Here is a 24,140-nt window from a genome sequence, read left to right on the forward strand (position 1 = left end):
TTACTTTTTTGGAGCTGGGTCATAAAACTTGTATTGGTCCATTATCTTCTCCTCCAGTTTCTCTTTCTGTCTTCTTAGGTCATTTAATTTATCTCTGGGAGGAAAATATAAAAAATCAAATCAAAATAAAGAAACACACACAGATGTATTTCATACGCGCTAATAGTAAAATGTTTCTACTGATGGATTAATGCAAGGGGCTCGGGGGTTTAAATGATTCTTTGTATGAGTAGACTTGCAATCAAAATAATTGAACTTTCACCTATGCAATAAACAGATTGCTGAACAAGATCAATACAAAATTAAGAAAATATTAGAATAGGGAGTGAAATGGAGTTAATATCTAATCACCACCAAGAGGTGTTGGTACTCACATGTATTGTTTCTGCTCCTCATGGTAATGCTCTTTGCTCTCCATGCTCTGCTCCAGTAACATCTGGTTCTGCTGGCTCAGCATCTGGATCTGGCTAAGCAAATGGTGGTTTTCCTCCTCCAGGTTGCTCTTTAGGCGGGTCAGGAGCTGCCGAAGACAAGAGAAAGTATTTGCCGCAAACTGCACTTTTTTGGAAGACTAAGCATTTCCAAACCACTTCAAGATGCAGCTCAATAATGGTATCTGTGAGCTAATGTTTAAAAAATAAATAAAAACACATTGGGGCCTTGCAGAGCTGGTTCTGTATTTGGTTCAGATATTTCTATTCAATAAATCCCAAAAGCTGTAACTCCAGGCTAGGGTGGGTGACACAGGCCTTTTACCCCTACTTTATTACCCCTTGTGTTATTTTCCAGTATTGAAACAGCGCCACCTGGTGGATGGTTTGTGAAAACCATTGGTAATTACTTCTAATGAATTTAAATCAAGCAAAATAAAATCAAATTAGAAAGCAGATAAAATTTTAAAGAGTTTTCACGTAGCAATATTCATTATAAAACTTGGTTTATAAGATATTAATTTTATTTCAGCTTTATGCTTTTGTATCCAATTCTTTGCATTTGGTTATAAGTGGAACCTGGTAGGTTAAGTCAGTATGATATGTCTTTAATTATCCAGAATAGAGATTCCAATGCCATAATTACAAAATATGTTTTGCTGCACTTGATAATTTTGGATGCCAATCTAAAAAATGATGGTAGGAGCCAATGGGCACAGCATGTGTGCATACCCTGGAAATCATTGAAGGGCAGGTGTGCAGAACCTAGAAGTCAGCATAGGGATGGCAATTCATAATGGACACAGCAGACCTGGGAACCCCTCATAGTGGGCATAGCAGGAGTGCAGGGATAATCTGACCCCCTTACAATGGGTTAAGCAGGTGTGCAAACCTGGGAAGTCAGCATAGTGATGGAAAGTCATAATGGATACAGCAGACCTGGGAACCCCTCATAGTGGGCATAGCTGAGGTGCAGGGATAATCTGAGCCCCTTACAATGGGTTAAGCAGGTGTGCAAACCTGGGAAGTCAGCATAGTGATAGTGGGAACCCCTCATAGTGGGCACAGCAGGTGTGCAGACCTGGAAACCTAACCACAGAGAACTTGGCAATAAATCCCCCAAGTGGTGTAGGAGACTATTAGTTCCATTGTTTCATTCTCCAGCACCACCAAATTAAGGATGGACTGAAAGGACCAAATCTAACTAATTTCAGCATGTTTTACCTCGCAATGAGTGTCCAGCTTAGTTAGAGAGATGTCCATCGTTTGATGCTGCTCCTTTAATTCATCAAAGCGGGCCTGCCATCGGTTCAGTTCCATCTGCGCGTTGTTCAGAGAGGTCTTCAGCTCCTTGGTATGTTTGTGCAGAGTATTGTACTCTCCTTGTAATTCTCCATGGAGGAACTTCAACCTGCAGAATAATGTATATAGTGAATACCAGAGCAGAATTTACACAATAGGTGACCCCCAACCAGGACACAGATTCCAGAAAAATGCTAATCGAATGGCAAATAGAAGAAATCCATAAATTATAGCCAACATTCTTCAGTGAATGCTCCTTACCTATACACAAATTGGCATTGGTTATTAAAGTATATGGGAGCTGAATCTGAATCTTTCATATCTGTCCCCCATTCCTTGTCCTAGTGTTCACCATCAATGGATGGTGATGGGAAATCCAATATAATATAGATGTCCCTATTAGAGGAGGCGAGGGGGGAATCTTCCGATTGATTCTGGAGATAACTGTTTCAGGGGACTTCCCTTCACAATCTATCATGTCTCCAGTCCAGACATTATCATACATCTCCTGCCCTATCCAAAAAATAAAAAGTGCCTGGGATTAGGTAGCAGAGAAATCCTTTTAGCAATCCGAAGGCTGCAAATTAGATTTTAAGTGGCAGCACTAGGATGTAAACTAAGTCTAACTCTGACCAAGATTTCCAAATTTGCCTGATCTGTGCAGCCATTGGACACGGCTCACCTGTCCAGCTCCTGCTGAAGTCTGATGTTTTCACCGGCTGCAATCTGATTTTTCCTCTTTTCTTCTTGTAAAGTCTCCCGTTCTCGACTTAATGTCTTGTCTCGCTCTTCCAATTCGGCTTTGTATTTCAACAAATTGTTGTATCTGGGAAATAGTAAATGGAGTTAAGTTACATTAATGCTGCTTTGACTTTCACATATTGAGGTTTAGATTGCCCAATAATAGCCCCCTATTGGTTTATAGGTGAAGGTGGTCAATGGATCAAGGAGTAGGACAGTACAGAGGGACCTCAATGTAAAAGTTTCATATGTTAGCACCTAAATAGGGTGACAGAAAAGCCTGCTTTCAGTTTGGTAAATATTACTGTATACAGTATGTCCCTTGAGCAGAGCTCTTAAAGATGAGAGGAGCCTTCTTAACCTTTTTCCTCCAGGAAATAATTCCCAGGGGGAAAAAAGTGGAAAAAAAAAGCCCCCTGCTTTGGTGACCAGTGGGCAGAACACACTCAGAATACAAACAGCTAAAGAGATCATCAATTATATGCATCTGACCCTGGAAATATGCAGACTCCAATATAGGGTCAAGCAGCCACAGCTTTAAGAAACCCCCCGCAGTATCTGGAGGAACCCCAGGGTTTCATGGAACTGTGCATAAGCATGGCTGGATTAAAGTAACATTTTATAGTACATCAACTCAATGCACTATATATATATTCACATGTATTCAAACATTTATAATTAATATTACACAGAATTTATTTAGCACCATCATATTACGAAGCGCTGTACAAAGTCCATAGGTATGTCACTAGCTGCCCCTCAAAGAGGCTCACAATCCAATGTCCCTACCATAGTCATAGTTCATTAATATAGTCCAAGGTCACTTTTGAGGGATAGCCAGTTAACATAACTGCGTGATTTTGGGATCTGGGAGGAAACCGGAGTACCCGGAGGAAACCCACGCAGACAAAGGGAGAACCAGCAAACTCCATGCAAATAGTGTCCTGGCTGAGATTTGAACCTGGGACCCAGCGCTGCAAAGGCCGGAGTGCTAACCACTGAGCCACTGTGCTGCCCATGACCTCAATATTTAGAAATTTAAAGAAGCAGGTTCTCTTTACTGCCCAAAAGGGCTGAGTACAGATATCGGGTGATGTGTCACTAGATTCAAAGTATCATAATTATCTGAAATGGGTCAAGAGATGCTTAAAATGCAGATGCAGCTCTCTGATATGGCCATTACCCTCCTTACTTGTTATAGGGCTATGGGGCAGGGAATTTTATCATGAATGCGGTCAGTATCCCTGCTACATGACTGTTGAGATAAGGCCAGCAAGCCACAGATAGTATATTGTGACAAACGCCAGAGGCAGTCTGTCTGCAGACTGATAACTTGCAGATATTTGAGATAACCCCCCAATGAGAATCACTGTGGCTCAGTTAGCTACCTGGCCTTTGCAGTGCTGGGCTCCAGGTTATCTCAGCCAGGACACTATCTGCATGGAGTTTGCAGGTTCTCCCTGTGTCGGTTTCCTCCCGCATTCCAAAAAAATGCAGTTAGGTTAATTGGCTTCCCCCCCAAAGTAACTTTAGACTGTTTTATTGACATATGACTATGGTAGAGACATTAGATTGTGAGTTCCTTTGAGGGACAGTTAGTGATATGACTATAGACTTTGTGCGGCACTATATAAATATTAATAATAATAATATTAATAATAATATTGAGCTACCTACCTCTCCTCCAGAGTGCGGTGATTTTGCTCCAGTCCTTTGTGTTGTGTCTTCAGAGCGCTATGCTGGCTGATAAGCCCCTCGTATTCTGCAGACTGGCGTTCATAAAGGGACACCAGGTGCTCATGGTCCCGCAGCAGCGCATCATGACTGGCCTTTACTTCTTCCTTCTGACGTTGCCCCTTCTCACTCTCGCCCTCCAGAGCTGACAGCTGGCTCTGCAGCTTGGCCAACTCCGATTTCAGCGATGCATTCTGAGAGGCGGACGCCGAGCCCTCCACCTGGAACAAGCCAAAATTAATTACGTAATTTCTCCTCTATTATTCTCAAAGAGCTTTTTACTTTGCCAAACTTCTGCATAAAGTAGGTAATAGTTAAGAGTTGTGCCACTATTTTTTTTTTAATTTGTGTTACAATGAGGAGATGTTATCTTAATATTCTGAATCAGACACAAAACTGAAAGTAATTGGATTTACAAATGAGTGGTAATCTCCTAAGACATTTGGCACCCAGGTGTCTGTTGCGTCTCTTGGGCCGGTGACAAATGGTTTTCCAATCATTTCCTGCAACTTTAACAATAGTTTCCAGGACAAATAGAGAGGGTGAATCTACCCAACAGGAACAGAGAGAGAAAACCAAAATGGGTATTATTAGTTAAAGATGAGCAGTGTTGGCTACCTGAATAAATGACCTGGAATAACAGAATTGCAAAAAGGCAGAGTGGGTAGCTGTATCATCCGATCATGATCCTTATAAAAGATCAGTGGCCAAGGTAGATTTTAGAAGCACCGCTCCTTTATAAACATCCAGAATTGAAAAAATGCATTACAGGAACAAATGCCCCTTCTTCAAGGCTGTATGTGAACTAGACTGAGATCTGGAACAGTTCATTGCTAGGCACACGGTATGTAGACATTAGTAGTCCAGACACTGCTGCTAAACTATACACAAGACACATAACAAACCGTCCCGGTGCAGATATATCTTGCTTCTCATTTAAGTTCACTTACAGCCCTGAAGAAGCTTTGTTTATCCTGAAACGCGTTGGCTTTTTCTAGCCCTGTGCCGTGTAAAACAGAATCCAAAGTTTTTAAGAGATTCATTCCCTTAACAAATTGTGTTTGCAGATACCAAAGACCTGTTATCTGCTTTAACCCCCCTAGCGTTCTAATTCTGTCAGTTTTTTGATGCAAAAAGTGATCCTATTTTTTTTGCATTGAAATTTTTGTTTATATTGTGAGCCTGTAATTCTTAGGATTAACTCCCGGGTATGATAATTATATTTATTTATTATATTATAATTATAAATTATAATATAGTACATATTGTCATATATAATACACTGTGTCCTCTGCACAGCCATAATAAATTTTGGCTCAGCTCACCTGCAGATTTGCGGTCTGTGTCTGCAGTGCTGTGTTGTGCTCCTGTAGGAAGGAGATTTGCTTCTGTAGTGTCCCCATCTGATTGTTCAGCGACACGTTCTGCGTCTCCAGGTGCCGCAGCTGCTCCTTCATCAGATTCCTTTCTGCTTGTAACCCAGCATTCTGACCACACACAAACAAGCATAGAAGATTAACAGTCTACACACATGACTGTATCATGTCAATTTAAACACACATTACTGGATACAAATTCATATCTATAAAGTGACCCCCTGCAGTGTCTACAGTTTTTTTGTCTTCCCCGGGATCAGCTATGTCCATAGGGTTTTATTTAGGATATGTTTATTTCCTTAGTGGTTAAATTTGATGGACTTATGTCTTTTTTTAACCTATGTAACCATGTTCCCACACAAATATATTATATATATTTAAATAAACTATTGTTATAGCTACATATTATTTACAGATTTGCCTTCTAGTGGCTGTATGTTTGCCACACAAAGCAATCAGCATTATCTTGTTTCACCAATTTATTCTGAAAGACTTCCAACACAAAACCCTGGGTAGTCAGATGATGCACCCATCTAGGGGTTGGCTCCTTGACACCCTGAAAGCAATGTAAAATAATGGTGGTGTCATTTACCTAAAGAAGTAGCACCATCTAGTGGCAGAGGTGGCCTTTTGCATGGGTCTGTGCTGGAGTGAGTATTCTAGCAAGAGCCTTTCTTTTTTACTTTAAGAATTATTCCCTGCTCATGCACATGTCAGGTCATTAGCATTTCACTAACCCAACTCTCTCCTCCACAATCTAATATAAATGCTGCAGCCAGATCTTCTACTGCATCTCTTTGTAGTTCTCTTCGTTGGCTTCCATTTCACCTTAAAATCAAATGCATCTCCTGTGCTTTGCCTTCAAATCCCTCCACAGCTCCTCCCCCACCTACCTACCTGATACACAAATCCCTCCACATACCCGTCTTCTTCTGTCTCCTAAACCCCCACTACTTCCCACCATTCCATATCCCCCTCCTATTGTGTGATACTTCCCCCACCTCTTAGATTGTAAGCTCTTCTGGTCAGGGTCCTCTCCTCCTCCTGTCACTGTCTGTATCTTTCGGTTATATGCAACCTCTATTTATTGTACAGCACTGCGTAATTATGTTGGCACTATATAAATCCCGTTTAATAACATTATTAATATCTGAAAATGCAGATGATGTATCCACAGTCTGTTCATTGATTAAGGAACAGCTTTGTTGCTATATATTTCACAGCAGTATGACAAACTTGATAAATATTCTCCGCAGCAGAACTCACATCTCTCTCCAGCTCAATGGCTCGGTCCTTCAGTTTAAGCAGCTCCCGTGTGGTCTCCCGCTGCCCCTTCTCCATGCTGTCCATCCTGCGGATTTTGCTCTCCTGTTTCCCCTGAGATTGCTGCGGGCCATTTGATGCATTCTGGTTGTGCAGTACAGATTCTTGCTTCATCTAAAGGGATGGTATACAATCAGGAGATTAAAGAACATCGACCATCTCTTAGACAATTGTCACCACCAGATGATTTCTCCTCTATAGCACTTCTAAGTCAAGTCAACATTTTGGATTTTTCTTTTTGCTTCTTCCTGGTGATAATGGTACCCTGGGTTATATAGGGAGGGGGAAATCTCCCCAGAGGACCTAGATCAATGTTTCTCAACCTTTTTAACATGAAGGAACCATTTAAATAGCTTCCAGGTCTTCAGGGAACCCCTATCGTATCCTCAACTCACCGTATATTACTTAGCAGCAGTGGTGACCTAAAGACTATCATGCCAATATGAGATCCCAAGTATGCTGCAAGCACTTTGGGACTTTTCAAGTAGTCAGTAGGGTGGATGTTGGACTTTTTCCAATGATATTCCAGTACCAATACAATTATTTATACTTTTTTCCATACAACTTCTATTTACCAGGATCTGATGAAGCAGACGATGCACTGCGAAACGTGTCATCATCTAAAGTATTATTGGTAAACGGCCAAGCTAATTATCATTTACAGTGGCACCGTTTGTGTGCAAAAGCTTGTCTTGGTTGGATATACAACCCTGCAGTTTGCAGATTGTTGTTTGAGATTTATTGTAGTATTGTAAAATATATCAATTATATCAAGCATGTAAAAAGCTGTATTTATTTTGATGATTATGAGTAAATATATTGTGGGGTTTAAAACTTTAATTTGATTATGATAAATGGCAATCTTTTTTGGTTAATACTTACAATAAAATAAAAAACTTTTTAACATATGATATGATAGCCCCTATACATAGTGAATATTAGGAATAATTCCTATAATTGTCACCACTGCACAATATCACCTCTATAGCACATTTTGGATTTTTCTTTTGCTTCGTCCTGGTGACAATGTTACCCTGGATATATAGCGAGGAAGGAATCTCCCCAGTGGGAAACAGGGGACCTAGATCAGTATTTCTTAAACTTGCCAACATGGAGGAACCCTTAAAATGTTCAGGTTTTCAGGGAAATTCTACTATATCTGCAACACACAGGATATCATGGTGTTCAGTGGGAAGAATGTCTCTTACATTGCTAGCCATTGGGATGAATGTCACCCTTACAGGCATCCAAAAATATCATTGGTGTCACTTATACTGACCTAAGAGATTCAAATTGTTCAATGAACCCCCAGCAACCCTGGTTAAGAAACTCTGCCCTGGACAATAGGATACATGTACTTAATACTGGTTAGTAATTGTTCTCCATGTCAATAATTCATTGTTTTTAGCAACATCATAAACCAAATTAATTTAAACTAATACAATGCAAGTTATATATATTTGTACAAACAAGAATTAAGAGTGGAAGGACTTATTTTTGTGGGCACCCCTGCGGGGTCTGTGACCTCTCTAGTTCCTGCTGCAGGTAAGCAATACAGTTTGGTCAGTGACCCGCCCCCACCCACCCAGTAGACAAGGGGGAGTCACTGGGAGGTCACCACTCTGCTCTATCTGCCTGTCAGCAAGCTCCTATTGTAAGACAGCCAGCACTATAGTCAGTGAAGCCTCTCCCGGGCTGCGAAGAATGGGGCTATAGGAAGATTCTGGTATTTGTTATCTGTATTTAGAGTACATTTAAGGTAATTCTAATTATATACTTGGAATAAACAATGATCTTTTATACATCACAGTGCACACATTTGTGCCATAACCAGATTATTATCAGATGTAAGAGACAGATAGATTATGATTGCTGGGTACAACACTTTGCACATGATTTTTGCCTACAATTACTGCGGTGAAGTACAGGTCCTCTTTGATGTATTGTGCAGTGTTTATAATTTTCTCACCCTGGCATTGTCTGGCATTCTATGTGATGTGGGCACAATATGGAGTTCTCACGCTTTTCTCAGCCTGTTTATATTCTAAGGGGGAAGCGGTGATCCCATTATCCGTGTCCGTACATTGGTATCCGTCCTGCTCCCCGCTAATTATATTTCCTGTGCATTGTACATGAGTGCTGGAGTCTTGGATGCACACAAATCAGTTGGAAGATTAACCCGTCCCTGGCTTGTTCAATGTTCTTCTAATTGTTGATGAAAGTGTCACCGGTGTTGGTTCAATTGCTTTGCCAGCAATAGGAAATGTAAAAAGTAGCAATAAGAGGACCTGTCTGTCAGGAGCCACACTGGCAGATACAAAAACATTGTAAGTGTCCATGGCCTGAATGATGTCCTCTTAGAAACAAATCAAAAATATGATACTTTGCAAAGATAATAAGTACATATTATGAAAAAAAAGTTCAGTCAACACTGGAAAAAAGAGGACCTGTCCTTCAGAGCGAGCAACACCTGAAGGCAAAAATCAGTGTGCAACCTGTCAACCAAATCACCAATCCATTTATCCATCATACAATCTGTTTGCAGTATTCAGTTTGCGATTAGATATTTGTCTTAGTGCAGTTTACATATGTAATTATTTTTGGGAACATGTTAGGATCCTATTTATAAAACTTACAGATATTTGATGAAATGTTTTAATGTTAACCTTCTCACTGGTCACTAGGTCCAATATCCCACTATAACCTACTGGGGTTGGACCTAACAAATCAAACATGACTTATATGAATGATGCTATATATAATTCACCTATTACAATTTTTATTTTGCCTAAAAAAAACCAGCTATTTACTTCCTTAATTTGTGTATTACAACTTCTAAGTGGTCTACCTGTTCAAAGAATGGATTTCTAGCCCTGAAGAAGGGAGCGCAGATCCCAGAAACGTTTGGTTTCATGTAAATCTTCAAAGCTAAACTAAAGCGTTGTAGTTACCTGTGATTGTCTTGGAATTTCAGAGGTATAAGCAGTACAAACAGACAATGGGCACTTAACAAAGAACATGCTGACAGTAAGAGATCAGTCCAATAGAGGGGTCCGTTATTTCTCTTTTCCTTGTCCAGTCACTGGCTAGTGCCTGACTAAAGACCTTTAAGTGTTGAGGTCTCCTGCACTTCTCTATGGACTGTATAGCCAGAATTACATGCAATTTATGCATTTATCGGAATTATCAGAATTTAGCATTAATAAATGTATTCTCAATTCTCTTCTGCACTGCTCCGGCCTTGCAAGGAGTAGGAGCATGCAGAAGGATATCCTAGGAAACAACTCTGCACTTTGCCTCCATCAGGCCAGTTTATTAAGGCAAATCCCCTGAACAACCAACTCATCTGCACACCATACCGAATTCAGCTCATTCTGCAGCTTCTGATTGAGGTTCCGGACTTCGTCCACCTGACTCTCCAGTGCCATAATTTTGCTTTCTTTGACGGACAATGTCGTCTTTAGTGTTGATTCAATTTTGCTTTCCAGGATCTTGTACTTTCTGCAAAACAAAACATAATAATGAACTAATTGCTTCACTTGTGTTCAGTCATTATAAAGAACCTGGTAAGCAAGAAGGAAAGCGCCAAATACAAATTGCTTAAAAGCTAAGTCAGCAGTACATAAAATTCCAACGCGTTTCAGAGGGTCTCTCTTCATTGGGGTTTAATACAGCTTAGTCATTTGACTTGGAGTTTGTTATACAAGCATCTAGTGTACTCATTTCTCTCTGGAAGATTATTATCCTGCAGGGATCATTCCATTTCCATTAGTTCAGCACACATTTCTTTTAACTCTGCCATGTTCTAATAAAAAGGAGACCCTCAGCCTCTAAAATGCATTGGGTTTATGGGACAAAGCTTAAAAAAAAGAAAGACTTAAAAATTTCCTCTTTGCCAAGATCTAACCAAGAGACAACCAAGCCTTTCCTATTATATCTACAAAAACTGCCCAAGGTTAATCATTCATTCAAAGCTGTGGGACAATCCGCTATGAACATCTGTAGAAAGAAAAGATCCAGAACCCCATATCCACTTATAGCTAATATATCATCAGACTTTTTGTGACAACCACAATGACAGCTGGGCCAGCAGGTTTGCTTTTCCCAAACCCATGTAAGCACCATTAATGGCTGTCATAGGGAACACTTGATTGTTCAAGGATACCAGAGTGATGTCCTACGAAGGCAACTTGAAGTTCTGAGTTCCAAAATAGAATATAGAATAAAGTTCCCTCAACATCATGCCGACGAATGTTAACCTACATATTGCAGATGGTTTAAGTTTAGAGCCTAAAGAAGCAAACTGTATTAGTAATAGATGTCTAGGTTAGATGACCCTTACTTCTCAGCATTGCTGTTCTCATCTTGCAACATCAGCTCCTTGTTTAACCCGATCTTCTCCAGTTCAAGACTCAGCTTGTCTAGCTCACTAGACATTTGTTGGGTCTTCAGTTTTTCCAAGACCAGATCCTGCAAGGAAAAAAAAAAATGTAAAATTACCAGCAGACTTCCCAAAACTTTCAATAACTAGTTATAAAAGTTATCGTTACAATGAGGTTGTTTCCAAGTAAGGCCCTAACTATCTCCAGTGCAGTTTGTGACTTATGAAGAGTAATCCAGTGGGTCTCATAGGCAAGCTTAGGGGGCTCCTAGGCAAGCTTAGGGACTCCTAGGCAGCCTAGAAGCACATATCATATGAATGACCACATTCATATGATTTGCTTGAAATTTTAAAAATAATGCAAGCTGCAGCAATCATGTACAGCATTTGTGTCATTAGTTACTGGTCCAAGCTTAGTATTCATTGTTCTGCTCACCTCTCTCAATGTTGCTAGTGTTCTTTTATCTACAGTCAGCTGCTGCAGCAGATCTTTGTTCTCCTTCTCAAGTTCTCGAGTTCTAGAAGAAGATTCCCGCAGCTTGGAAACCTCCTTCTCCAACGTTCGGTTTTCTTTCTCCAAGTCAGCCAGCTTCACCGTGTTGTCATCCAAGATGGCATCTTTCAGTTCCACTTGCTGCCACAGTCTTTTTGAATCCTTTTCTAACATTTTCTTATCTTTCTCCAGTTGCGTTAAGTCCTGCTCCATTGCTTTCTTTTCTTGTTCCAGCCTTTCAAGTCGCTTGTTGGAAATCTTAAACTCTTCTATAGTCTTCTGAAGCGCTTTATTTTCTTTTTCTGTGTCTTGAAGTTCTGCTTCCAGTTCCTGGAGTTTCTTGTTTCCAGCATCAAGCATCTGCTGAAGCCTCCAGTTCTCTTCATTAAGACCTTGGTAGCTGACTTCCAGGCGCTCAGACTTCTTTCCCAAGGCTTTCAGCACTTCCACATTCTTCTGTAACTCTTCTTTCTCTTTCTGAAGATCCACATTTTCTCTCTCTATCTGTGTTACTTTTGCACAGGAGAATCTCATAGCTTCCACAGCTCTCCTCAGTTCAAGGTTCTCCTCATCCAACTGCTTGTTCTCATTTTCCAACACCTCCAAACGAATTGAAACATTCTGCAAAGTGTCCAAAGATTTCTTTAAGATTCTATTTTCTCCTTCTAACTTGCCGTTTTCTTTGTCAAGAGCCTCCACCTTCTCCTCCAAGATCCTCACAGAGGACACTTTCTTGGTTAACACTTCATTCTGCTTCACTAGCCGATGGATTTCCTTATCCATCTCTTCTACACGTTCTGCCTTCTCTTTCACCTGATCAAAGGCTTTCTGTAGCTGCTTTTTTTCATGTTCCACCTCATTCAGCTTACTGCTGGTGTCTGTGATGGTTTCATGCAACATTTTATTTTCCATCTCCACATCTTTCACTCTGGAATCCGTGCTGTCCTGCGCCCTTTGTCGAAGTGCTGCCACCGTCTGGGAGAGGTGCTTATTTTCCTGTTTCAGCTCGTTAATCTGGTAAACAAAGCACAATTTTTACAAAAATATTCTTGGACTACTAAGGGAAACATCTTTACAGTTATCAGTCCCACCTGCTTGTCCTTCTCTGATTTGACATTCTCCAGAGCCCGAGAAAGTTGCTCCTTTTCCTTCAGGAGATCCTCACCGAGACTCTCCAAGTCAGCACTGCTTTGCTTCTCCTTCTCAATCTGCAGGTGTAAATTCTCTATCTGTAAAGTAAATTAATGCAATGTTAATAGGGTAAATAGGTTGGCTTAGGAACAACTGAAAGATCCTCCTATTGTGCGACACCCCCCCCCCCCTTTAGATTGTAAGCTCTTCAGGGCAGGGTCCTCTTCTCCTCCTGTGTCACTGTCTGTCTTTTGCAATCCCTATTTAATGTACAGTGCTGCGGGCAGGGTCCTCTTCTCCTCCTGTGTCACTGTCTGTCTTTTGCAATCCCTATTTAATGTACAGTGCTGCATAATATGTTGGTGCTATATAAATCCTGTATTATTATTAATATAGGGTTATAATATAAAAAATTCCTGAAGCCAATTTCCACCATGGGCACAAGTGAACTATAAGTGTATAGGTTCCTCACAGGTCCTAAACATAAAAAATAAAATACAGCAGCTTCTATAACCCCTGATGCACCTTGTAGACTCGACCATTCAGTGACATGACACTTCACTACATTTTAGTTCATTACCACCCAGAGGTACAAAAAACGTGCAAAACCCATAGTTGAGAACCCAGTACAATGTTCTATTTGTCAGAAAAGTAAAAATAATAGTCTACAGTTTTCAGTTGCTTAACCAAGCCCTTTTTTAGGTCTCCCTGTTTGGATCGCTGGTGTTGAATAATGATGATCCATGTTGGAGAATCCTACTCCATAATCATTGCTCACAATCCAACTTCATTCATATCAACACCTGAACAGGCCCTGAAGAAGGAGGGATTGGTGATGCCACTAAAAAAGCGGTGCTTTCGGCTGGAACCTGTGGTTCCGTCAGTGTCTCATCTTACACAGTTGTTACATTCTCTACGATAATTCATAAAGCTACCCAACATCTTGACACACATCCACAACGATTTTTTGGAGTGTGGATGCCCTTTTTGCAAGACACGTTTTCACCCATTCAATTAAAAGATATTATTGAGCTTTTCCGTCATATTACATGGTATGATCAAAGAAATTTAAGTGGTACTTAAAGTTGTATGCCAATACTGTAAGTTACCTAGTGCATATTCTACAATGTATTAATCAATATAATTGATGTTGTTGGACATTGCAAATGTTATTAGTTTAGTTTCCCTCCCCTCTTGTTTATTTTGTTATATAAAAAAAAGAAAAAATGTTAGAAGGCAAAAATATTTATGCTCATGATATGTCAATGGATACTGTTGATTTTGTCATTATTTTCTTTGCATTTATTCCATCTGTTATTTTTTTTTTTTTTATTACTGTGTTCTTGACTATTGTGCGTTTATTCTTTTTTTTTCATTTGTATTGTATTTCTGTTTGTATCATGTTTTCTTTCTACTAATAGTAAAAAAAATGATAAAAAAAAAAAACGGTGCTTTTCTTTTTGCTCAAATTAAATTTGGACTCTCAACTACATATGGAGCTCTGCTTAATACCAGACCTGCTGTTTGCAATTCAGTGACCTCATAACTAAAAAATTAACAACAGATAAAAAAAACTTCGATAATCCAGCACTCAAACCTAATACATCACCATATTCAGTGATCTCTCAAGAAAGCTGGGTGGTAAGAAGCTGTAGGTGGGTGGCAGCCCCTGTATAGTGATTTAACTTTTCAGTAACCACCCAGGAATAGCTTGGTGGTTACTGAAAAGTGCTGGGTGGTGCGCCCAGCTAAATAGGGCAGGGGAGGACATTGACATTCATAAAGTACAGCAGTGTGTTATACACCTGAGCTTGCTTTGGCACCAGTAGAGGAGGAGCAGAGTTTATTCAAATGACTGACAGACACTCTTCTCCTATCATGGAGCAGAATTCTGCAGAGAACACTGCAAAGAACACGAAAGGTTGCAGCAAGCAATTTGGGTTGTAAAATTCACATGCAATGTGGAGTAAATGCTGAGACATCAAGATTTAGCCATTCTATCCTTTCCTGTGGAACTAACCTCCTTACTCAGCTGCTGATTTTCCTTCTCCAGCTCCTGGCCCTTCAGGCTGCTCTCCTCCAGGCTTATGGAAGCTTCTCTCAGTTCCTGAATAATATTCTGCAGGGACTGGTTCTCCTTCTCCAACTTCAGGATGCGACTGGTCGCCGACTCGTTCATCTCAAACACAAATGACTTTCTGGCTGTTGAATGAGAAGTCAGCAACTTTAAACACGAGGACTTTAAATGTTATACTTTAAAATGTTATTTGTTCAGTTAAGCGACCTTCTTCCTATTTGTTACCCCTCTGCAAAAGAAAACATTCCTGTGGCAGGTGGTGATAAGTTCATCTTTTAGCAATATGCTGGGAAATATCCCAAATCTCATGAGACAATTGTATTCTCATTCTTCTCATTTGGCTTACTTGGAATTCCCCAGGATAGGGCCTAAGAAAGCAGACCTTGCCCTGGCACCATGGGTCGGGGACAAGGGCCTAACTATACAAGTGGACCTTTTTTATGGCAGGTTTTGCTTTAGGTACTGCTGGAAGATAATCCAAGCAACTCAACTCAAGGCAAATATTTTGGTTTACCTCTACTTTAAAGGCAAAGACTTGACCCATTACTTTAGAAACATCTATTCTTTATATGCCAAGAGTTAAAGAACCCTAAACATTGCCAAGTGTGCTCTACTATCCATAGAACGAGCACCATGAACATAACTGACCCAGGAATCACCAGGGGGAGCTCTTGGGCTCGATAAGTTAAGGCAGTGAAGTCTGAATATTTTTTTTTACGCTTTCATAGCGTCCGAAGCCGAGAAACGGCAATTAACAACCTGATCCCAGAAACCGGATACTTTCCCTTTTCTTTATTTAGGAATCCTCCAGCAAACCTCAGCTCAGATCAGCCATTCTCCTTTACTTGTAATCGACTATTTAGAAAATTAGGTCTTCAGTATGTAAAGTGTTAAAAGGTTACAAATGTAACCCAGAACATGAAACTACCCAAATGGGATGATCAGGGCAAACCTGTTCTCTTAAAAAGGCTACCCAGTTATACACAGAGAAGATGGCTATTTCGCAGGCTAGGACTGTTATCACCATCTTCTATTAAAGGCGAACTTTATCAAAAGCAGTATTTGCTCATCTGAAGGTTTAAAATATTTTCCAGGGACACTTTACCACTGAGCCAGTGTAAAAAAAAAAAACAACAATACCGTCTGGACTGGAGGCTGTGGTGCAGAAACAGGTATGCAAGGGTAAAGAATTTAATTTAGTTTAGATCAGGAACTCAAATGGTTTAAACTCCATAAGGTTAAACTTTGCATTCATTGTCCTGCTGGGGAGAGTTTTCCCCATTTCCTGCCCTGACAATGCAAAAGAAACTTTCTAAAGTGAACAAAATTTTGAAATTAATATAACAGGGGTTTCAATTGGAGGATTGCCAATGCATCTCCACATTTTTACAAAGCAACGCGAGCACAGAATATTTACTAAGGAAATTAAGATTGCAAGCTCTTCAGAGCAGGGTCCTCTCCTCCTCCTGTGTCACTGTTTGTATCTGTCTGTCATTTGCAACCCCTATTAAATGAACAGCACTGAGTAATATGGTGGTGCTATATAAATATTGTTTATTATTAATATTATTATTAACACATTGACAAGGTTTGGGGTTGTTGGTTGTCCTCATTGCAATTCCTATTCCTTGTTTTGTCCACCTATCTTATAAGGGATCTCCGTTGGATCTCCTGTTGTGTTCAATGTTTCTGAGACCGTTCAGACTTGGGAACTCCAAGGGGCATAAGCTGGTTTTCTGATTTGGTGCCCAGGAGGAACGTTATGAACCTGCACTGTTCACACCAGAAATCAGTCATTTCTGCCTTCCTTTAACTGTCCAGGAATTTATTTTTATTGTTGAGTGGTTGGGAACAAGTTGAATATGTTATCATGCAGTGCTCAAACTGCCTTCCTCTGCTTTTCTCAGTTCAAAGGATCAGAAGCTCATTGACTGGAAAATCATTAAATCAGGTTGGGATAAAACTTATAACTGGACCAGAAGCCCAGCAGTCCTGAGGAGGAAGCTCTTCTCCACAAGCTGAGTTATTGGTTCTAGTCATTGGTTGTAGCTTCTGAGCTCAGGTAAAGACAGAAGTATAGACTCATACAGTGTTAAATAGTAAAACCATTGAAGATTTTGCACCAAAACAGCAGCCCCAAACCTAACAAGGCATCCCTTAACCCTTAGCCACTCACCATCAGATAGGTCGGCGCTTCGGGAAAGCTGTTCCAGCTCCCAGCCCAGCTGAGCGGACTCGTTCATACTCTGCTTTTGAGCAATTTCCAGCACCATGTTCTCCTCCAACAGTTCCTCAATGCGGTTCTTATCTGAGAATCGGTCCTGTCAATATAATAAAGTCCCATATAAGGAATTGCTAAGTGGATTATTTTACCAGACCTGCATTTTAGGATCACCTGACCATCACACCTGTATGAGATTGTTGGACATAATATTTGAAAACAATGTCCGTTATTATGGCATTCTGGCTAAAACATGGTACACTGAGAACGTTACCAGTCAAAATCTTGTAAGAATTGTTGGCCATTTGTGAGGTTGATAATATTGTTGGTTGAGAAGACCTGGCTCAAAATTGGCATTCCAATTTATCCCAAAAACAAACAATAGGTTTGGGGTTAGGGCACGGGTTGCTTGAGTTCTTCCACAACAAACTGGTCAAACCATGTGAAAATGGTGCTGCCCTTATGTAGAGGGACACGCTCCATTCTAAAACCATGGGTAACTAATACGTTGTTATCCCCCCCCCCCCCCAAATAACACCCTCTACTCTGGAAGGCTTTTCAAGCATCTGTGAGAATATTTACTCGATCCTGAGTTCATTTATTGATGTTGGATGAGAAGACCTGGCTCACAATTGAGTTCCAACTCGTCTCAAAGGTGTTTAGTAGGGTTGAGGTCAGAGTTCTGTACAGGACACTCAAGTTCCTCCACACCAAACTGTGTCCCCATGTCTTTATGGAGCTGGCTTTGTACCCTGGAGCACAGTCATGGGGGAAGAGAAAAGGGTCTTCACCAAACTGTGACCACAAGGCTGAAAGAGCACAATTGCCTTTAATGTCTTTGCATGTTGTAACTGTACCTGTCATCATTTGGGGTAACCCCTGGATTGGAACATCGTTATTTGAGGCAAGTCACAGACTTGTAGCCATATAGTGTAGGTGTGATGAGCAGGAGTCCATATAGAGCATATAGAAAGCAATGTGAAAGATCGAACTGGAACCTGGTCATCAGATCAGGTGCTGATACCATTTTTTATCAGCATTAGGACCAAAGTCTTCCCCAATGCATTCCCTCCCCTTATTGTACTGACATGGAATACCCATTGATTCCTCACCAGCTCCATGTCGTGTATTTTGGATTTCAGCTGCAAGTTCTCTTTCTCTAGCTCATGCAGTTTGTCAGTTCGAGCCCGGGCCGAGGCCAGCTGCTCCTCCAGCATGGTCTTGGTCTCGATTAGGATGACATTGTCCTCCCTCAGTTCCTGCAATAATAAATGATGCAAAATGTAATCCACAGAGCATTGCATTATAAATATGAACTACCTCTAAAAGACAAAAACTACTTGGAACAACAATGAAATTAGCTTGAAAATGATTTCGTCAGCTGCAGATATGTCTGGTAAGAAGCTGGTTTACCTGGAAAAGGATTTGCATTTCCATCCAAGTCCAGAGATTCATACAGCTCTGACACACAGAGCAGCCTGTTCTAACACGGCAGAAGATTTTATTCTGTTTGAGTTTGGTCTGGTTCCAGAAAAAGAAGCAGCAGACTGATGAGCTCATCTCACACTGCTCTCCTCTCCCATCAGCATTCTCATTTAATGCTCATGATCACTACAGAACACACGTTTGGCTCCTTGCACTGTTTCTCTCCCTTTTATTCCTAGCTATGCTGTACAAGGGTTTGCAAGTCAAGTTCAAATACTCACTACTTGTACATTGATGTTTTATTAATGCACAAACATCTGCATTAATTGGTTTCATTATACCAACCTTATATTTAGTTTTATTTTGATGATCACTAATAAATAGCATTTGCATAATTCTATGCATCAACTTTTGCATCCTGTAACTATTACAGAAATCAATGAGAGGTAATATTATAAGAATATTGAGGACAGGTGAGCAGCAAAAATTATTACCAAGAATTCCTATGGATTGTGGGGGGTAGCAGAGAGGAGTCACACCCCAGTACACACGGTGCAGCACCCGGCTCAGCCTCCCAGCTTCAATTACCCTGAAGGGCAACATGATAGCAGCTCAGGCCATGCAATCTTAATGAGCTCACATTTCTCAGTGACCTCTCCCTCCGGGAATTTGGACATTCAATCTCCCTCTGTGAGGAATGTTTCAACAAACTTAATTTCCTGATAATGGAACCCTGGATCACCCTCACCATCTACAGCTCCCAACTGCAGCAGCCCTAAAGCCCACAGACACAGAAAAAAAATGGCAGACGGGATTCCACCTGTCTTCCAACCCACCACAACCAGGTTTCATGTGTAGAAACAACCTAATGCATTTGACTTTAAAGGAAAAACCTACAGAAAGAAATGATTAATGTTATACATTCAGGAAAAATAGCACGTGTTTGAGTATTCGACGTACATCCATTCGGGCCTTGTAGAAATCCACGTCATGCAGCTTCTCTTTACACCTGGCCAGCTCATTCTCCAGCCGGTCCACTTTGCCTGCCCGTTCCTTCAGGGAGTCCAGCTCATCTCTGTAGGTCCGTGCCGTGCGAGCTTCAGATGCCAACTGGATGTTCTATGCAAGAAAAAAGTTTTGTTAGGTAAATTTTAACACCTTGGGGTTCCTTTAGTGTTTTAGAAAAGGTATTGAGGGGATGGGGGTGAGAAGAGACTTACCTCTTGTTTTAGCTTCTGGAGTTCCATAGTCAGCCTCTCCACTTCATGTTTGCTGTCCATCAACAGCTCTGTCTTCTCCTCCCTGAAAAATAAATAAGTCTTATTTTGTGTTTCCTGCTGATCTAATATCACATAGAGGAGAATAAACCCCCACCATTTTCCTTAAAGAACAAAAATAGTTTGTAAATAGGTTGTAACCCCCAAAATGTCTAATCATCGACCCCTGGGTGGCATCATGGGCCCATAGCAAACGTTCCGTGTGTCCCATATTCCTCAGATAACCCTTCCATAGTGAATTGAGAAGTAACGACACAACTTACAGCTCCTGCCGGATCCTCCGTAGTTTGGCTTTGCTGTCCGCCAGCTCCACGGCGAGGTGCTGTTTGTCCTCACTGGCGAGGTGGTTGACCATGTTGGATGATGGATCTGGGCTGGAGGACTTGACGGGACTTGGCGGGTTGAGGGATTGGAGGTAATCCCGTTCTTGGGTAAGATCTATATTCATCTGGGATACAGAGGATGAAAATGAGGTTATCAATGAATCAGGCTTTGTAATGGAAGATTTAATCCATGCAGAACTTACATCCCAATCCCAAACTGTGGAAACAAAGCATGACTGTTCCATGACCACAATTATTAAAAAATCAGCAGGCTACCATCATTCAGAAGAATGTTAATGGTTCCCCCCAACATTATATTAACAACTGGGGGGGGAGGAAGGGGCTATTTTGCTTAGATTGCCACCTGCTGCCTGCAACTGGTAAACATTAATAAACAATTTGTAAATTGTTTTGATCCCAAACACAATAATAAGACTTTGATTGTTTGCATGGAAAAGGAAATCATATACTGTAGGTTTAGTTTGACAAAAGAAAATGCTTGGGAATTGTCTGAAATAAATATGCAGGGATTTGTTGCAGTTTATTCAGCAATTGGCAAGAAAATGTTAGCTATTGGATGTCAAAAGATTCAGGTAAGTATTCATGTGGGGCATGGTTGGCAGAAAAGTGCCCTCTAAAAGCAAACGTATCAGCTAAAACTGATAGTATAGCGATGTTAGAAAAACTCATTTTCCTGCATCAAAATGTACCCCAGATTATGTCCAATGACTCCGCAGCATTGCAATCATTGAAACTCATGAACAAAATAAAACTAATAAAAAACTGACTCTATTGGATAAAATCAATCAAAAATTTATTGGGACAAGGCAGACAGCCTTTCCATATAGTAAAAACTCAGGCGATCCAACAGGGTACAATCAGCCATCATATCCTGTCCCCGCCAGCGTTCAAGCGTCATGTGGAGAAATGCCAGATGCCATAAACGCAGCTTGCTCAGCGGAGCAGAGAATCGCCACCCAGATCTGTCCCTGAACGACAAGTCAGCTTGGCTGCTGTTCAAAGGCGGCCAGGGTGACCGACGGGTCCTGTGATAGAGGTCAGCCTCGCTGGCTGCTCCCTTCCTGGGCAAACATAACAGGCGGAGGGCATCGGGGGCATGAATGAAGAACATACACGGGTAATGCTATTTGTATCTGCAAAGGTGCATAAAATACCCGCGGTTATCAGTAAAATCCAAAGAGCCCTGTGGCCCTAAAACAAGGATAGCAAGCACCCTTCCTGAACTTCTTCATGCATTCATAAAATGCATCCTTTTTGGCTTCATAAAGAGAACCATTAAGAGCCAAAAAGGGTGAAGAAAGGAGAAATCAGAATAATTAATTCCAGGAGGATGCTGATGCAGTTTATGATGTGGTTTCTTTCTTAATAAAATCTGGCAGAGAAACATTTCCCATCCTCCTAAAGAGATGGTACTGAGTACTGATAAGTGATATACCTTTCCTCACAATTATCACTTCTTGGTGATTGTTAAGAGGGTGTGTGTGTGTGATATATACACTCTTTCCTTCCAAAGTGACTCATCCTTGCTTTACCTTTTGTGTTCAATCACATAAAAGAAAGAAAAGTAGAATACATTAAGGAAAATCCTTTGCTGTTCTTCTGATGACGCTTGAAACGCGTAAAGAACAGGGATAATCTGTAAACGTACATTAAATTATAAAATCTATGTGATTCGTTAAGATGAGAATTAGTTGTTCTGTGTTAAATAGAATAACATGTTTTCATGTCATTTAAAAATAATTGGCTATATGCTTTTTATATTGGTCTATGTAATAATTGCTGTGCACCGCAAGAATCCCCACACAAAATTGGGTTCATAAAGAGAACCTGCTGGCCCCTAAAATGAGTAGAATGCTTTCTGTTCAGTAAAACTGCTCATGTATTCTTTTATGAGTGACCCTGTGAGTGATCCTGTAGCACAGTGGTCACCAATCTTTTTAGACCTACGGACCACTGAATGCACAAAATCAGGACAGAGCATGTGCGGGGACCCGTTTGTCACTTAAAGGGAAAAGAAACTTCCCCCATACTTATGCCATGATGCCAGAACCGCAGGTCTGAGCCTGGGTGGGGTGTTTGTGTCCATACGGTCGACATGGTCTGCGGCTCTAGCCGGTGCGCCCCCCAGCGGGGTCCCTCTCCTGACCCCGCTGGGGTGCGCACCAGCCAGAGCCACGGACCACCAAATTTTCTTTCAGACTACTCTGGTTGGTAATTACTGCTGTGGACTTACCTCTCGGCAGTCATCTCTCTCATCCAAAAGCCTCTTTAGATGGACGGCCATGTTCCGAGACAGAGAGTCCAGCTCTTCCGGGGCCATGTCTGGTAAATCCAGCCACTGCAGGTCAAAAACATTCTCGTGGTTGTGGGTGACCTGGTTAAAAAAAAAGGTAATCAAGTCACTATGTGCTATTCTAAGACACAAAGGATGACAAATAAAAGGGAGTTTCTCTTTAAAAGGATAATTTATAGGAGGAGGAGATATTTTAGATGGACAGTCTGTTTGAATTTCAGCTTTGCCCAGTTACCTGCGTCCTGTGCCATTGTCCGTCAGGGGCCCGGAGAAGGTTGGGGCCTTGGGCAATTGCATGGTTTGTTCTACCCTAAAACTGTCCCTGCAGATTTGGCTTTATCACCCGCCAGCCTCATACATAATGGGGCCATGCACCAAAATAAGCAGGTCATAATAAATGGAGGACCGGCCTCTGCCAACATATGGCTGGGCCGGCTGATTTGCTATTGGCATTGGCACCTGACCCAGGTACATATTAATAAATGGGATTTCTTCTTGTAATTTTCTTGTAGTAAACCTTAGTAACTGTATGGCAGATCGAAGTGTAAAAGTTTGCTAAGACACAGCATTTCAGCTGCTGGAGTACTACAAGTCCCAGCACACATTGGGTGTTCCTGAGCTTCCTGACCGTTTAATTGGCTGTCAGGGCTGGTTTGCAGAGTCCATATTATAGACATTTGGAGAATTACCTCCTGAATATGCGCCACGATTCCCGCCTGAGTTTCTATATCCAGCTGTTTGATCCTCTCAATGTATTCTTCCTTTCTGTCACACTGGAAGAGAAAATGATAAATGTTACAAATATTATAGTGAAAATGACCTATAGAGGTTATCTTTTCTCTGAGTCTGGGGTAAAATAGCATTTTCTGATGAACTAGAAAACAAATGAATTGTATAGTGTAATGTGTGGTGGCTGTGTTAGTTTTTTTTTTAAAAGCTAAACAAACGTTGTGTAAAATGAAGGGCCATGTCTATTTGTATCTTCTGGCACATTAAGGATTTATTTTATTTTTGAGCTGCGTAGTAAGCCAGTGTCAAACTCATCTGTGAAGGTTCTCCTGTACTACAGACTGGTCACTGCTACACTGTCTCTGTGTGCAGGGTGACTGGTCTTGTCTCCGATACTTTTACCAGTTTGTAAAAGATTTTGGTGCCTATAAAGTGGATTTATATGCATATGACTATTGACGAAGTGTTTGATAATGCGGACACCACATCTGATGAGACCAGAGCTACACCAGAGCTGATGTATAGTACGTAACACAAAAACACATGAGAGCGAGGGAGAGCATGAGAGTGAGCGACAGAGAGCATGGGAGTGGGCATGAGAGCGAGCGCTTGAGAGCATGGGAGCGAGCGAGCGAGGGAGAGAGCATGGGAGCGAGCGAGGGAGCGAGCAAGCGAGGGAGAGAGCACGGGAGCGAGCAAGCGAGGGAGAGAGCACGGGAGCGAGCAAGCGAGCGAGAGAGCACGGGAGCGAGCGAGCATGGGAGCGAGCGAGCGAGCGAGGGAGAGAGCACGGGAGCGAGCGAGCGAGGGAGAGCACGAGAGCGAGCGAGAGAGAGCACGGGAGCGAGCGAGAGAGAGCACG

At 41.3% G+C, this 24,140-nt stretch overlaps 2 protein-coding genes across 2 annotated transcripts in view; one reads left to right on the plus strand and one right to left on the minus strand.

Annotated features, from left to right (window-relative positions):
* Positions 1 to 24,140, plus strand: part of DGLUCY (D-glutamate cyclase) — a gene marked incomplete in the record, with an annotated part of 106,851 nt that overhangs the window by 59,035 nt on the left and 23,676 nt on the right.
* CCDC88C (coiled-coil domain containing 88C) overlaps positions 1 to 24,140 on the minus strand; it is a 67,803-nt gene that overhangs the window by 11,660 nt on the left and 32,003 nt on the right. The window contains exons 6-24 of the mRNA XM_072428315.1: positions 23,239 to 23,322; positions 22,490 to 22,630; positions 20,176 to 20,360; positions 19,856 to 19,937; positions 19,596 to 19,754; positions 18,323 to 18,469; positions 17,166 to 17,310; positions 14,933 to 15,114; positions 12,873 to 13,010; positions 11,725 to 12,795; positions 11,250 to 11,377; positions 10,267 to 10,408; positions 6,851 to 7,021; positions 5,534 to 5,695; positions 4,152 to 4,429; positions 2,416 to 2,559; positions 1,656 to 1,842; positions 375 to 520; positions 5 to 94 (exon numbers count right to left, since the gene is read on the minus strand). Coding sequence (XP_072284416.1) covers positions 5 to 94; positions 375 to 520; positions 1,656 to 1,842; positions 2,416 to 2,559; positions 4,152 to 4,429; positions 5,534 to 5,695; positions 6,851 to 7,021; positions 10,267 to 10,408; positions 11,250 to 11,377; positions 11,725 to 12,795; positions 12,873 to 13,010; positions 14,933 to 15,114; positions 17,166 to 17,310; positions 18,323 to 18,469; positions 19,596 to 19,754; positions 19,856 to 19,937; positions 20,176 to 20,360; positions 22,490 to 22,630; positions 23,239 to 23,322 — 3,782 coding nt within the window. The remainder of the gene's footprint in view (positions 1 to 4; positions 95 to 374; positions 521 to 1,655; positions 1,843 to 2,415; positions 2,560 to 4,151; positions 4,430 to 5,533; positions 5,696 to 6,850; positions 7,022 to 10,266; positions 10,409 to 11,249; positions 11,378 to 11,724; positions 12,796 to 12,872; positions 13,011 to 14,932; positions 15,115 to 17,165; positions 17,311 to 18,322; positions 18,470 to 19,595; positions 19,755 to 19,855; positions 19,938 to 20,175; positions 20,361 to 22,489; positions 22,631 to 23,238; positions 23,323 to 24,140) is intronic.

The sequence above is a fragment of the Pyxicephalus adspersus genome, chromosome 12 (assembly GCF_032062135.1).
Source record: "Pyxicephalus adspersus chromosome 12, UCB_Pads_2.0, whole genome shotgun sequence".
NCBI lineage: Eukaryota > Metazoa > Chordata > Amphibia > Anura > Pyxicephalidae > Pyxicephalus > Pyxicephalus adspersus.